This window comes from Stegostoma tigrinum, chromosome 23 (assembly GCF_030684315.1).
Source record: "Stegostoma tigrinum isolate sSteTig4 chromosome 23, sSteTig4.hap1, whole genome shotgun sequence".
Lineage (NCBI taxonomy): Eukaryota > Metazoa > Chordata > Chondrichthyes > Orectolobiformes > Stegostomatidae > Stegostoma > Stegostoma tigrinum.
In genome coordinates, this window is record NC_081376.1 from 39,000,313 (window position 1) to 39,015,034 (window position 14,722).

At 43.0% G+C, this 14,722-nt stretch overlaps 1 protein-coding gene across 8 annotated transcripts in view; it reads right to left on the bottom strand.

The window, feature by feature from the left end:
* The window catches only part of caskin1 (CASK interacting protein 1), a 598,608-nt gene that overhangs the window by 72,056 nt on the left and 511,830 nt on the right, over positions 1-14,722 (bottom strand). For 5 of the 8 annotated variants that reach the window (XM_048551875.2, XM_048551874.2, XM_048551873.2 and 2 more), the window contains 2 exons: positions 12,367-12,465; positions 6,320-6,432 (listed from right to left, as the gene is read on the bottom strand). In XM_048551875.2, coding sequence (XP_048407832.2) covers positions 6,320-6,432; positions 12,367-12,465 — 212 coding nt within the window. The remainder of the gene's footprint in view (positions 1-6,319; positions 6,433-12,366; positions 12,466-14,722) is intronic. The other 3 variants (XM_048551877.2, XM_048551876.2, XM_048551872.2) reach the window with 1 other exon arrangement.

The following is a 14,722-nucleotide window of genomic DNA, read 5'->3' on the forward strand; positions in this document are numbered from 1 at the left end:
GCTTGATGTGGAAAGTCATCTTGGGGCCTGGGTCAGATTGTAGATGGCAGAAGTGTTGGAGGATGATGCATTGTATCCGGAGGTTGGTGGGGTGGTATGTGAGGACTAGGGGGAATCTCTTAGGGCGGTGATTGCGGGGGCGGGGTGTGAGGGATGTGTTGCAGGAAATGCGAGAGACACGGTCGAGGGCGTTCTTGACCACTGCGGGGGGGGGATGTTGTAGTCCTTGAAGAACGAGGACATCTGGGATGTACGGGAGTTGAGTACTTCATCCTGAGAGCAGATGCGGCTGAGGCGAAGGAATTGGGAATAGGCGATGGAATTTTTGCAGGAAGGTGCGTGGGAAGAGGTGTATTCCAGGTAGCTGTGGGAGTCAGTGGGCTTGAAATGGACTTTGGTTTCTAGGTGGTTGCCTGTGATGGAGAAAGAGAGGTCAAGGAAGGTGAGGGATGTGTTGGAGATGGTCCAGGTGAACTTAAGGTTGGGGTGGAAGGTGTCGGTGAAGTGGATGAACTTTTCGAGCTCCTCTTGGGAGCATGAGGCGGCACCGATACAGTATTCTACAATGCATCATCCTCCGACTCTTCCGCCATCTACAATCTGACCTCACCATTAAAGACATTTTCCCCACCCTTGTATGCTTTCCGGAGAGACCACTCTCTCCGTGACTCCCTTGTCCGCTCCACACTCCCCTCCAACCCCACCACACTCGGCACCTTCCCCTGCAACCGCAGGAAGTGCTACACTTGCCCCCACACCTCCTCCCTCACCCCCATCCCAGGCCCCAAGAAGACTTTCCACATCAAGCAGATGTTCACCTGCACATCTGCCAATGTGGTATACTGCATCAGCTGTACCCGTTGTGGCTTCCTCTACATTGGGGAAATCAAGTGGAGCTTGGGGACCACTTTGCAGAACACCTACACACGGTTCGCACCAAACAACTGCACCTCCCAGTCGCGAACCATGTCAACTTCCCCTCCCATTCCTCAGATGAAATGTCCATCCTGGGTCTCTTGCAGTGCCATAATGATGCCACCCGTAGGTTGCAGGAACAGCACCTCATATTCTGCTTGGGAACCCTGCAGCCCAATGGTATCAATGTGGATTTCACAAGCTTCAAAATCGCTCCTCTCCCCACCGCATCCCAAAATCAGCCTAGCTCATCCCCACCTCCCTAACCTGTTCTTCCTCTCACCTATCCCCTCCTCCCACCTCAAGCTGCACCTCCATTTCCTACCTACTAACCTCATCCCGCCCCCTCGACCTGTCCATCCTCCCCAGACTGACCTTTCCCCTCCCTACCTCCCCACCCATACTCTCCTCTCCACCTATCTTCTTCTCTATCCATCTTCGGTCCACCTCGCCCTCTCTCCCTATTTATTTCAGAATCTTCTCTCCATCCCCCTTTTCTGATGAAGGGTCTAGGCCCGAAACATCAGCTTTTGTGCTCCTAAGATGCTGCATGGCCTGCTGTGTTCATCCAGCTCCACACTTTGTTATCTTGGATTCTCCAGCATCTGCAGTTCCCATTATCTCTGTGGATATTCAGTTGTTTGGTATATTCAAGACTGAGGTTGTTGATCTTGTAGGAAATCAAGGAATGTGGGAATTGTACAGGAAAGTTAGGTTGCAGTGGAAAATCATACTGAATGGTGGAACAGGCTGAAATGTCCTCTTCCTGTTCCTAATTTTTAATTCTTATATACTCAAGGTGAGCAATAACTGCTACCTGGACAGGTCTCTAAACATGACCTTGTGAATGGTTGATGTGTCACAACAGCTAATGTAATCACATGAAATTTCTCTATTTGTTATTCAACTTTGTTAATCATTACCTTATTTTGGTCTCTGTTACACCTTGCCTCTTACAGTATAGAACCCACCTACTACTCCTTAACGCCATTTTCTGTTTTTGGGGCTTGGTGGGTGACTAACAAGCCCAGCAATTGTTGCCCATTCCTAACTAACCTTGAACTGGGTGGCTTGCTAGATTATTTCAGTGGGCAAACGACTTTGCTGTGGGTCTGGAGTCACATATAGGGTAACAATGACAGACTTCCACACATGAAACAGATCAATGAATGTTCTTACAATAATCTGGTAGTTTTATTAGGTAGTCTTGATTATCAGGTAGTCCTGATTATTATCACTGAGGCTCATATTTTATTCTAAATTTATTAATTGAATATAATTTTCCCAGCTGTCACATTGTGATTTTTAACTCATGTTTCTGGAGTTTCGGCCCAGGTCTCTGATTAGGAGCCCAATAACAGAATCACAACATCTTCATTTTTCAGGCCCAATGTCCTGCATCTGGAATGTTTATTATGCCATGGCTATGCAATGTCAGTGTCAAACATTTAGCCGATAATACAGGCAACGCCCAGGTCGTGAATGAATCTTGTTCTTGAGCCCATTTGCAAGTTGATTGGTAACAGGTTGGAGCACAAGGCAGCACAATATAAAGCAGCCATTTGTATGTTGGATCTTTAAAATTACTATTGTTAGTATGTGTGTTCATTTGTGAATTGGTTGTTCACAAGTCAGAAACATCCTGTATTAAGAAAGTAACCACAAAATGTGGCTCACAGCCTTTACAGAATCCCAAAACTCAAATAATGCTCATTTGAAGGCTTCCCGCTGTCTTAGGTTTTGGATGCCCTGGCTAAAAGAGCACTTATACGGCATGCCATTCATGCATCAGAAGCATGATGAGGACATGGGTCATATGTCAAACAGTTTTAATGCTGATTTGGTACATGATCTACCATTTTAGACTATTAAGGAACTTTAAGAATGAATATTAGTTGAACACAATTACATGAGGAAACATCGCACCTTCCCCCCCACCACCCCCCAAGTGCTGGTATAAAAGTTAGCAAAAATGTTGCATTCAGTGTTACTGAGGAGTTTCACTTTGGATTTTCAAGGAAGTGTTGGCTCTTGACAAAGAGGTTAGAACACCTGTTTGGTCTGGGGCCCATTGTTGCAATCTGTCTTGGGTTGCAGTACCATTTGGAAGGCATGCATATCTACCAAAGAGGGGTTGAAATCCAATGAGAGAAAAGAAGAACACCCTATTCACAATGATAATGGGAACTGCAGATGCTGCAGAATCCAAGATAATAAAATGTGAGGCTGGATGAACACAGCAGGCCCAGCAGCATCTCAGGAGCTCCTGAGATGTTGCTGGGCCTGCTGTGTTCATCCAGCCTCACATTTTATTATCACCCTATTCACAAAGGCTCTTTACAGGAATTTCTGCTACCTCTCCCTCAGCTAGGGAAATTTGTGTGTGAGGTGTTTATGTTTCACCGAAGAGATGATGGCTATGTTTGAGCTATCTCTGATAATGTAACCTGTAGCTGCCCAGTTGCATTCACTATCCTGAACCATTCAGCCAAATATCTCTGAGAGAATTGCAGCAGTTCTTACATGTTGAGGTCTGAGGCCATCTGTTCTACAAATGAGGCAGGATGCTTTTAGGCCAGCACTGAGCTTACATGGAGCTGTCTCCACACCAAACACCAATGCCCGCATCCCACCTCTGTTGAGCCTAAAAGCTTTCAGTAGCATGTTTCACACTGGGCTGCACATCCCAACCATTTAGTAGAGCAGACTACACTGTGCACCGTACAATGTTTGCTTGCAGCCTTCCTCAATGACACTGAATGTGGGATCATCACACAACCTAATCCAATTTTTACACAATCTATGTTGACGTTACTCTCTAAATAAACATTCTGCTTCCACACTTCAAAATGGGAAGATAATTTAAGACTCTCACGGTCTGGGAAGGCAGAAGCATTGATGATGTTTGTGGTGGAGATGAGAATTTTATTGGGGATTGGCACATTTTAAGCCTTAGCGTACATTAATTTCCCTTAAAGCCTCGTCCACTATATCTGTGAGTAGTCATCAAAACATTACTAAACCTAGCAAGTCATCCTTACTACCATTAACATTAAGCATTTAGAAGTGGTTTTAATTAAATTAAATTCATGGTTTAATTACGCTATCCAAACTACTGAAAGATGGTCTACATACTATCAAATCAACCAGTTATGACTCTCCTCTGGAGCTGGTGGGGCTTTAATCTAGGCCTTCTATCTCAGAAGGAGGGACACTACCACGGTATCACAGGCATGCCCTGAGAGATCATCTACTTTGAACAGCAATACAGGTAATTACAACAATAATGCAAGTAGCTTGATGGCTTCATGACCTTTATTGAGTCATGTTACAATTTATCTAATCAGTCTAGAAGATAAACTCTCTCTGGGAAAGGATCATCTGTAATTTACAGAATGGGAACTCCCATATAATTCAGATAACAAGGCTATTTTGTATTTTTTTAAAAAACCCAAGTTGTTCAGAAATGTTATTAAACACCAGTAGAGCAGGTGAAACCTGAACTCAAGCCTTTTAGTTCATGGGTAGGAACACCACTCAGCCAGTCACCTTAAGGGCATTCAGAGGCAGGTGGATATGTAATGAATCACCTTCTATTGACGGCCTATTCTTATTGTACACTGCAGGCAGGATATTAAAGAACCATCACTAAATTTCTATTGGTTGGTTGTACTGACTCCCCAACAATTGGATAATGAGGTTTTAATTGATATCTTGAAGCTTCTAACGTTGAAGCAGTCAGATTAGCAACACATTGCTTACTTATCAAAAGATGATTATTCGTCAAGTGATAAGAAATGGTACTTTGAGAGAGAGAGTGGGGATATAGTTTCCTAGGTTTGTCTCTGTTTCAGTGTTGCAGTCTCCAGCCTTCAGATTTTTGAGCTCCTTATTTCCCTGAGCTGATCTTGGTTACACTGTTTATACAGAAGTGCCAGGTAAGGACTGGGTGTCCCCACCACCACACAAGGTAGTCAGTCCAGGCTATCATTACAAAAATGTGCAGAAAATGGCTCACAACAAAGCCCATGGTGCAGGGGCATGGCTGTACAAGCACCAGGAGTGATAAGAAATGAGAAAGGAAAGCAGTAGGGTTCATGTGTATTGTTTAGACCTTCTCTGCCTTCATCATCTTTGCAGACATTCCAGAATCTATCCGGTCTGTCACATACATGCAGGCTCAGTGCTGACCTTGCTTGGTGAAGTACAAACACAGATGCACATGCCACATCGTGCTTCCCATATCTTTCCCACAGCGAGTCCTCAGTGAGTACTGTAGCCTGCTGGAGCAGGAGCACAGCTACTATAACGTACTCAGAGCTTTGCAGTGGCCATAGCTGCTTCTGAGCTCCAAACCCAAGAATTCAGCTCCGTTGGCAAGCCTGGCCATAGTAACCAGGAGCAGCTTTCCCTGGCTGATTCCTTTCAACGGCTTCAGGAGTAGTCATCATGACAACTGTGTCTGAGAATGGCTGGTTGAGCAGAGAGCAGAGAGTGAGCTGGGGACCTGGATTATATTTGAAAGGAGCCTATTGGCCAGTTGGTGATGTTACTAGGTTAGCAATCCAGGACCGTAGTCTCCATCACTTGGAGATATGGGTTCAAATCTCATCATGGCAGGTTGGATTCAGTAAAAATCTAGTCCAATTGTAACCATGGAAACACTGTTGGTTGCTGTGAAAACCAATCTAGTTCACTTTATAGAAGGGAATCTGCCATTGTTACCTTTGTGACTCCAGGCCCACACAACATGTGCAAGGTCTATGACATGATGCACGGGCAATAAATGCTGGTCCAGCCAATGATACCTGAATCATGTGAGCAAATTTAAAAATAATTGGGCATTTATGATTTGTAAAACTATTACAAATCATAAATCTAATGACACAAATGAAGTCTGCAGGATGTAAGGGACCATGGTGCGGATTTCAAAACTGGCAATTTCTGGAGAAACTCAGCAGGTCTGGCAGCATCTGCGGAGAGAAAGGAGAGTTAATGTTTCGAGACCTGTGCCCCTTCTTCAGAAAGTTAATGCTTAGTGGCTTTCTGAAGAAGGGTCACTGGTCTTGAAATGTTAACTCTGTTTTCTTGCCAAAGATGCCGCGAGACCGGATGAGTTTCTCCAGCACTTGCCATTTTTGCTTCAGATTTAAAGTTCTTTGTATGGTGCTGTGTCCCACTGTATGGATCCTCACTCTGGCCCTGGTGAGTGAGAAATACTGTGAGCAGTTCATATCGCTTCTGACATTACATGCCATAGGATAGCAGTCTATGAATACACGGTAGAAACATCGTATTCCTTAACTTTAACTGCTTCCTTCACCTAACCTCTGTGCCTCTGATCTTTGGTGTAACAGGTAGTTTATTGACCAAAGTAAGATCACCAGCGGGAATTTCACAGTACCTTACTCCCCTCAGGAACTGGGGCTGTAGCAGCACCCCCTGCACTCTGTCCACTTCCTGAGCTCCGAACAGTGGCCACGCTTCCTGTGCTCCCCGCACTGCTGCGGTCCCCACCTGTAACAAAAAGATCAGAGCGGGGTTTGAGGTGTTGCTTGATAGTGCTCGATGTCACAAACATACAAGTGTAACATTAGGAAACACAGCAGCTTTCGGTACATTACTGCTGCGGTAAATATTTTCCCAATCCTGTCCCACTCTCCTTGATTTCCAGACCAGGGCTCAACAATCTCTGGCACTCACTGTCATCTTTCTAGAATCCCATTCTTGGAACTGTCCTGGATAATGAAGCATGTACAAAGCAGAGGGGAAAAGTTGGAATTGAAGCCTGACTGTGCTCCATAGAATCTGCCAGTGAATGGATACTGTGTGTGCAGGAGAGTGACTGGAAGCTGAAATAACTCCACAAATTCTGGTATCACATCTCCAAGTCACCCTTTATTTACTCATGGAAAGTCCATGACGCTGACCTGGCTTCCTCAGAGCCAACTCTGACAGTCAACAGAAACCCCTGACACCATTGTTTATATATGTCAGCCAGGGTTCCCTGATTGAACCAGGTTAACAGCCCCAATCAGGGAACTCATATTCTCTGAGGTCCACCAAGCTTACCCTGTTACAATCACTACAGAAGCTATGCCAATTGTGTGTTAATGAAAGCCTGCTCATGGTGGGTACAGTGAGAAGGGATGCCCCTTCTGTCTGTGTTACACTGGGTGCTGAGCAGTGGTGCCAAGGCTGAATGGGTCTGCAGGCCAGCACTTGCCTGGCATTTGTCATTGAGACTGGACTGATCCCTCAGATGCCAGTTCATGTTGGTCAGATGGGGTAAACAATAGCTTTACACATGGTCTGTTCTCATGCTGCTTGCCCACAGAGGCAGCTTTAAGGAGCAGCTTAAAGTGTGTGACAGAGAGGGAGAGATGAAAGGAGCACATTTCAGAGCTAATGGCCTAGGGTGCTAAAGACATGGTCCTCTGCAAAGTAACAACTAAAATCAGAGCCAAACACCTGCTTATTGCCTCAGGTTCACTTCTTGAAACACAGACATTTCTAGGTGGGATGTTTCCTACCTCATGAGCTTCTGACATTGTTCCCTCATCAGCCCAAGTAATGGACCTCTTGAGATCTCTGAGGTACTTGATGGGTATTGCAAATCTTGTTATTGAAACAAAACAAACATCTATTCTAGACCTTTGGTCGGTTTCTCAATGTTTTTGCAGCCCATTGTTGTACAGAGCTTTCCCATTCTGCATCACGCTATACCTCAATGGGAGACAATGTGGAATTGCACAGAAAGATACCATTGTATCCACTGACCCTGTCCTAGCTCTGTGGAAGCCACCGTGTCCTACTCTCCTGCCCTTTTCCCTCGGGTCTCTTCAAATATTTCTCCTACAAGTATTGACCCACTTTGCTTTGGAAATACGTGACAGAATCTGTACCCAATTCCCTTTCATACAGTGCATACTGGATTATACTAACTCATTGCTAAAACAAATTTCCCACTTGTCCTTTTATCGATTACCTTTAAATGGCATCCTCTGCTAACTAACCCCCTGCCAGAGAAAATAATTTATTTTTTACTCCTATCAACCTTGCCCCCTCATTACTTGAAGACCTCTATTATATTAACATTCCCTTTAACATTTGCAGGTCCAAGAGGAATGAACCCCGTACTTCTGGACTTTCCGCACATCTGAAATCCCAGATTCACCCAGTCCCTATTCACAATGGGGTAGTGCTCTGTTTAATTTCTTTGGAAACTTAAGAGAGTCTGATTATATTCCAAATAGCATGGGAAGGAGGTGGAAAGTATATCTGGATATGTCAGGTGACCAGTAGTGAAGAGACCATTGGAGGCAATAGCATGTGGTGAGATCACCCCAGCAATTTATCAAACTAGAAATGGCAGCTGACATGCAAAATTGCAGAAAGCTTCTGAACACAGAGAACCAGTTTCCTACATTGTCTTGAAAACACAGACAATGGGCCTACAATATACTGGAGCCCGGGACTGTATGCTGTGCTGTGCTGCAGCTGTATCATGACTGGAACATCTGCCATTGTGTGAAATTGCTTCCAAAACCACCCTCACCACCCTACAGAATGAAGCCAAACACAGCCGTCTTGCTACAGGCATCACCTCAGTAATTAAACTGAGACAGCTCTCTGGGAGGAATTAATAAGCAGTGAAAACAGTCACGGACTAGAGCTGTTACATTCCCACCTTGTCAGTACATTTAAGATGCCGAACCAATTCAACATCTTTTGCACATACATCAACTTTGAGGAGTAGGTTGTGACATTCTTTCTTGTGTAAGTAACAGACTCTAGTCACAGAGCCTTGAACTGCTAGTGTTATGTAAAAATTAAAATCTACTCTGTACATTTTATGTACATTCAGTGAATTGTGTTCGTAGCTTGCCTCAAAATGAGCTGATTTAATCTCCTTAAATGCCTGCAAGTTTGAGCAGACCAGGTGTTTTTTAAAAGACTCTTGTATTTTTAAAATATTGCAATTGAAGTGGCCCAATCCTGGCTTTAATCTCCCTTGAATTCATTCAGAATTCTGTTGCTCATTCTCCTATCGTCCCCATGCTTATTGACGTACACTGAAGAAATGCTTCAATTTATAAACTCTCATCTTTGTTTCTAAGCCCCTCCACGGCCTCTCCATTCCCAGATTTTGTAATCTCCTCCAGCCTCATGACTCTCTAAGATATCAGCGCTTAACCAAGTTGAAGCCTCCTGAATATCCCCTCATTTAACTTCTTCAATGCTGGGAACCGTACCCACAGCTACTGGGGTGCTAATCTCTCCCACTGCATCTCTACCTCATCTACCTACTCCCTCCACATTTAGGACGCTCTCTGAAACATATCTCCAGCCAAGATTTTAGTCATCTGCTCTGATATTGCCTTATGTAGTGCACTGTCCAACATCAAAACACTCCTCCGAAGTGCCTTATATTATTTTTTGGTCTAAGAATACAAGTTGTTGACTCTTATAAAATATACAGCTGCGAGTCAATCTGAAATATCAAATACAATTCGAAAACTGAAGCCCTGTGTAATGTTTATTTCCTTGCAATGAAATTAAACCTCGGAAGTCTCAAACATGTTTGACATTGAGATCATCCACTTTGCAATAGTTCTGAATTTGAACTTGTATTACTGGTTAACATTAAGCGACTTCCCAAAACTCCTGTACAGAGGAAAATACAGGGCTATATCTTTGTAGTATATTTCTAAGTTCTGGATGTGAGTTTGCTCGCTGAGCTGGAAGGTTCGTTTTCAGACGTTTCGTCACCATTCTAGGTAACATCGTCAGTGAGCCTCCGACGAAGCGCTGGTGTTATGTCCCGCTTTCTATTTATCTGGTAAGGTTTCCTTGGGTTGGTGATGTCATTTCCTGCGTTGGTGCCGTCACTTCCTGTTCTTTTTAGAATTCTAGGAATTCTCGTGCGTGTCTCTGTTTGGCTTGTCCTAGGATGGATGTGTTGTCCCAATCAAAGTGGTGTCCTTCCTCATCTGTATGTAAGGATATGCCAAACAGAGACACGCACGAGAATTCCTAGTGGCATGGCATTCCAACCGGAAGTCCATCAACAAGCACACTGATTTAGAGCCAATCTACCATCCCCTGAGAAAAAGAACAGGAAATGACATCACCAACCCAAGGAAACCCAACCGGATAAATAGAAAGCAGGACATAACACCAGCGCTTCGTCGGAAACTCACTGATGATGTTACCTAGAATGGTAACGAAACATCTGAAAACGAACCTTCCAGCTCAGCGAGCAAACTCACATCCAGAACCTCAACCTGAGCTACAAATCTTCTCAAAACTCGCTAATATTTCTAAGTGTTTCATTGCTCAAACACCAGAGCGTGAAGCACAGGCTAATTTATGGGGTGTTAATAAGAGCTCCAATTTGGAGCTGATGATACTGCTGAGTTTGAAATTGCAAAATAATTTGAAAAGAATTGGGTAATATAAGAAATCAGGTAGCAAAGGGATTTCTTATCCATCTGTAAACACATCATGACTAAAACCACACTGTCTGGTTTTGGACCCTGCAGCATTTTATTTGTGTCTGTGTGTTTGTCAATGATTACCACAACTTCATATCTATGACCCGAGCATTTTCAGAGTGGGTGCAGGCCAAATGTGAAAACCAGTTTTCTCTTTCTGTGGCCCGGTTTCATTAACATTCTGCCGATCAGCTGTTCATCAGTGGGGACATAATATTTGCAGGCATTATTACAGAAAGAGGCAAAGCTTTGTGGGAAAGGAGGCTGTGAGGGCTGTTGATGGGAGGTCCATGGCCGGTAATGTTATCTTCATTTTAAAGCCGTTCAGCGTGAGTAATGCGGGAACTAACGACCTACCTTCTTTTCAATGCTCCCACGGCAGCTTCTGTCTAGTCACATAAAAAAGTGGAGGTAAAATGAGCCTCGAGGGTGAAGAGGGCATTAAATTCTTTGCTGCCATGATGGTGGCATTCCATACTAAGTGAGTCAAGGTAAATTGACTGTCTCATTTTGAAATGATTTTGTCTAATTCTTTGCATGAATATATGAAGCGAGTAAATGAAGCAGTTTGTTTCTTTGCCAAAACTGACGTCACATGATTTCATCAAACTCTAACTCAACTTTAAAATTAGAATGCACTCATCAACAGAATTTACTGGGGCCACCTGGCACTTAAAGCAGTGACAAAAGGACATATGACAAATGACAGAAGCAGGAGACATTGCTGTGCAACATTCATGTAACCCCAAAGACACGAGAGTACAAGAGAGATTCTTGCCTGTGATGGTTTTGAACGATAACAGAACTTTAACATGATTTTTCTCTCTGGAGCTGTTCACCCATTTTTAATTAAATCATTTAGTTCGCAACTGTCTCGTTCCATGCCTTAATTGAATGTAGCTGAAAACACTCTTGTTTCTCACACTCATATCTTGCAGCAACTCTGTCTTGGCAACAGCTTTGTGAAAATGTGACAAACACTTGGCTAAATATTTCAAGCTAAAATCCAATTTAGGGGAATGAGCCAACGCAGAAGGAGGCCATTCAGCCCATCGTGTTTATATTGGCTCACAAAGATCCAACCAATTGGTTCCACTTCCTTGGGTAGAATCCAAAATTGAGCTGGTCATTTACTGTGTGTTCTAACACCCTGCACTGACTCAACAGCAGATGGTTAGATTACATTTAACATTACAATGTTCAACGCTGACATCAACACAAAGAGGAAATCTGCAGGGCACTAGACTATCGTTGCTCGATGTATCTACCAGCGTAGTCAATAGACTTCAGTCTTTGTGATACATGAATTATTCATGTGTGGCTGGTTAACTGGGTTGATTTGAACCAAGCATCAACCTGTTTGGTACCAAACTGAATTGAATTAGTGCATGCTAGCCATGGGGTTCCCATGGCATGTTCCAGGCCAGGATTTGGACTTCATCTGATCTTTGGAGAACAATGTGGCATAGGTTGGGGTTTTCTGCTGACATGCCTGAAATATTCTGGGCTTTACTGGGCAGTAATACAACACGTAATTCTCAAGGTCAGACTGGATGTTGCAGTTAGAGAATTGAGGCTTCGCTTGGTTACCAGAGAATTAGGTGACCGCCAACAAAATGGACAATAAATGTCAAACAAATAAAAATGGAACATCTGTATTTATACAGCACCTTTTACAACCTTGAAGTGTCCCAAATCTTTCTGCGATCAATGAATTTCCCTTTTTGTAGCGTGGTCATTATTTTCTTATTAGAAACATGGTAGCAATCTGACCAATCTGTGTTTTTTAAGGTGTTGAGTGAGGGTAAATATTGGCCAAAACATCAATGAGAACTTCTGGTCACCAAAAAAAATGCTTTCCCTTAGGGCTACAATAGCAGATGTAGTGAGGCTCCCAGTATTTATTGCTGAAGCGGAAATGAAATGTGGCTGGAGACGCTTTCACCGAATCTACCTGCAAATGGTTTCCGTAGCACCCAGATCTCCTCAGGCGTGGTCGTGACTGGTTGCACTGGAGACAGGTGGGAAGGACTTGACTCAGAACCGCGGGAACCTGCAGGAATGTCAGTCACATTTTGAATGTGCTTTTCTTTATTAAAAAAAAACTCTTTTCCCCCTCTGCCTTTCCTTTTCACATTCCAGATTAAGTTGTGATGTTTCAACAACAGTAAGGCAGGTTCTTGCTAAATCTGTACCATGGCACAGAGTGAAAAGGGTTTGGTTTGATATGAAACCCGGCAGCTCACTGTATCTAATTTTGTTTTTGTACAGTCTAGCAAAAATAAATGAGCAAAGAAAACAGATTCAGCAGGTTAGAATTCCTGTAATCTACTGTGTGATGCCATTTCCCCACAGTTATGGTTTGGAAGTTATAAGTGAGGCCTAGTGAATAATTATTTTGACCATTTGTTTTTTCTAATCTGTGTTTACGTTTTGTTGTCAAGTCTTAATCTCTTGGGAGAGTTTGGTTTAAACATCTGCCTAATTCATTGTTCTTGGTAATATCATATTGTACTACGATGGGAATCATTCACTAGTAGCCTGTCCTGGGAGTAGGCCATTCCTCCTTTCTCTCTATTCAAGGTGTTTTGGAATCATATAAGGTAAGGCACAATGTGATTAGAACAGGGCTGATTACGTTATTGTGGCTTACCAGAGTCCTAGAAAAAGAAACAAGCATGCCAAAGACTCCAAGCCAGAAAACCAGGTCTTTCAAAACACAGAGAAATACATACAATAGACAAATTACAGATAATGAGGAAAAATACCAGACAGGAATACAAGCGTATTTGAAAGTTAATCAGCTAATATGCACAATATTTCACACACCTCTATCTTGCTTCATCATGATTCTTGTGTTGTTTCTATCTGATCAAAAGATTGCCTGGCCAATGCCCACATAGTATTAGATTACCAGAGAAAAATGAATTAACAGCCGCAGGATCAAAATCTCAGAGACAGTGGGGTTACATCAACTGGATCACCAAGGAAATGGATAAGAGAGTGCTCAATCATCTGGGGAACACAGGGCAAAGGCAAGAGGATATCATTGACACCAAGTTGACAGTTGCTGGATCACCTGGAGAAACATTACATCACCTGAGAAAATGGAATAAAAACTGTTCCATTAGTTGTGGAGGCGGTCACATTGTTGACATTTTAAGGACAATGGTGTTCCCTGAAGGACAGCTTTACAAATGCATGCCATAAAACATTGGTAGCTGTATAGTTCGAAAAACAAAAATCAATATTCATTTTGAGAGGTTCGTTTTATTCTATCGCAGTAACATTGCTGCAGCACTTTGAAAGGTTCATTTTGGACATTTTCACAAGTAGGTTAGGAACGTATCAGAGATAATGGGAACTGCAGATGCTGCAGAACCCGAGATAACAAAGTGTGGAGCTGGATGAGCACAGCAGGAATGTACGATTGTATAGCAACTCTAAAGCACAAGGAATCCAATTACTACTTCTGTGTTTTCATTGCAATGATGATTTAATCTCCACCCACACTAATATCAGCGATAGTTTGACCAAAATCTTCTATCACACATGGATGATTATGTTTTACAAAATTGCTCTGTTCAAATATGCGTTCTGCTGAAACTAGGTGAAGGAACTGTTTATATCTGCTGTAAAATTATCATCCAAAGCACTGACCTAAAGCCAGAGGAAATACATTTGGTATGCCCATATAACATTCATTATTTAATAAATAGAAGTCATTAACATTTATGTTAATATAGCTGCATTCATCAGTTCAGGGCTTCCTAAAGTGCTTTACAGTCAATGAAGCAGTCCCACCAACAGCAATGTGATAACAAGTAAATAACCTTTTTTAATGCTGGTTGATGGACAAACATTGCCCAGGGCACAGATTAATTCCTCTCACTGACCAAATAGTGTCGTGGGATCTTTTACATCTACCTGAGAGGTAGATGGGGCATGGGTCTAACCTATGTTGCAAAAGGCGACTGCTGAATAATGCAGTACCCTTCAGAGCTGGCACTGGAGGACCAGCCTGAAGTTGAGCCCGGCTATCTGGACTAGAACATGAACCATTAACATTGTAACTCAGATACAACTGAGCTCTAGTTGACACGATTACATTACACCAAATCTTGAAAAAATGCCAAGGGATAACGTTAAGACTAACATTGAAAATCAAGGAATCAATACAGCAGGAGAATGTCAGTTGTTTTCCCCCTGTCTTCGCAATCTCTTATCCCAATTTTATTGCACTTTGCATGCTGCAGTTCTTTGTACAAACTGGCATCAAAAAATGTAATCTCCTGATATAGAGTGCATGC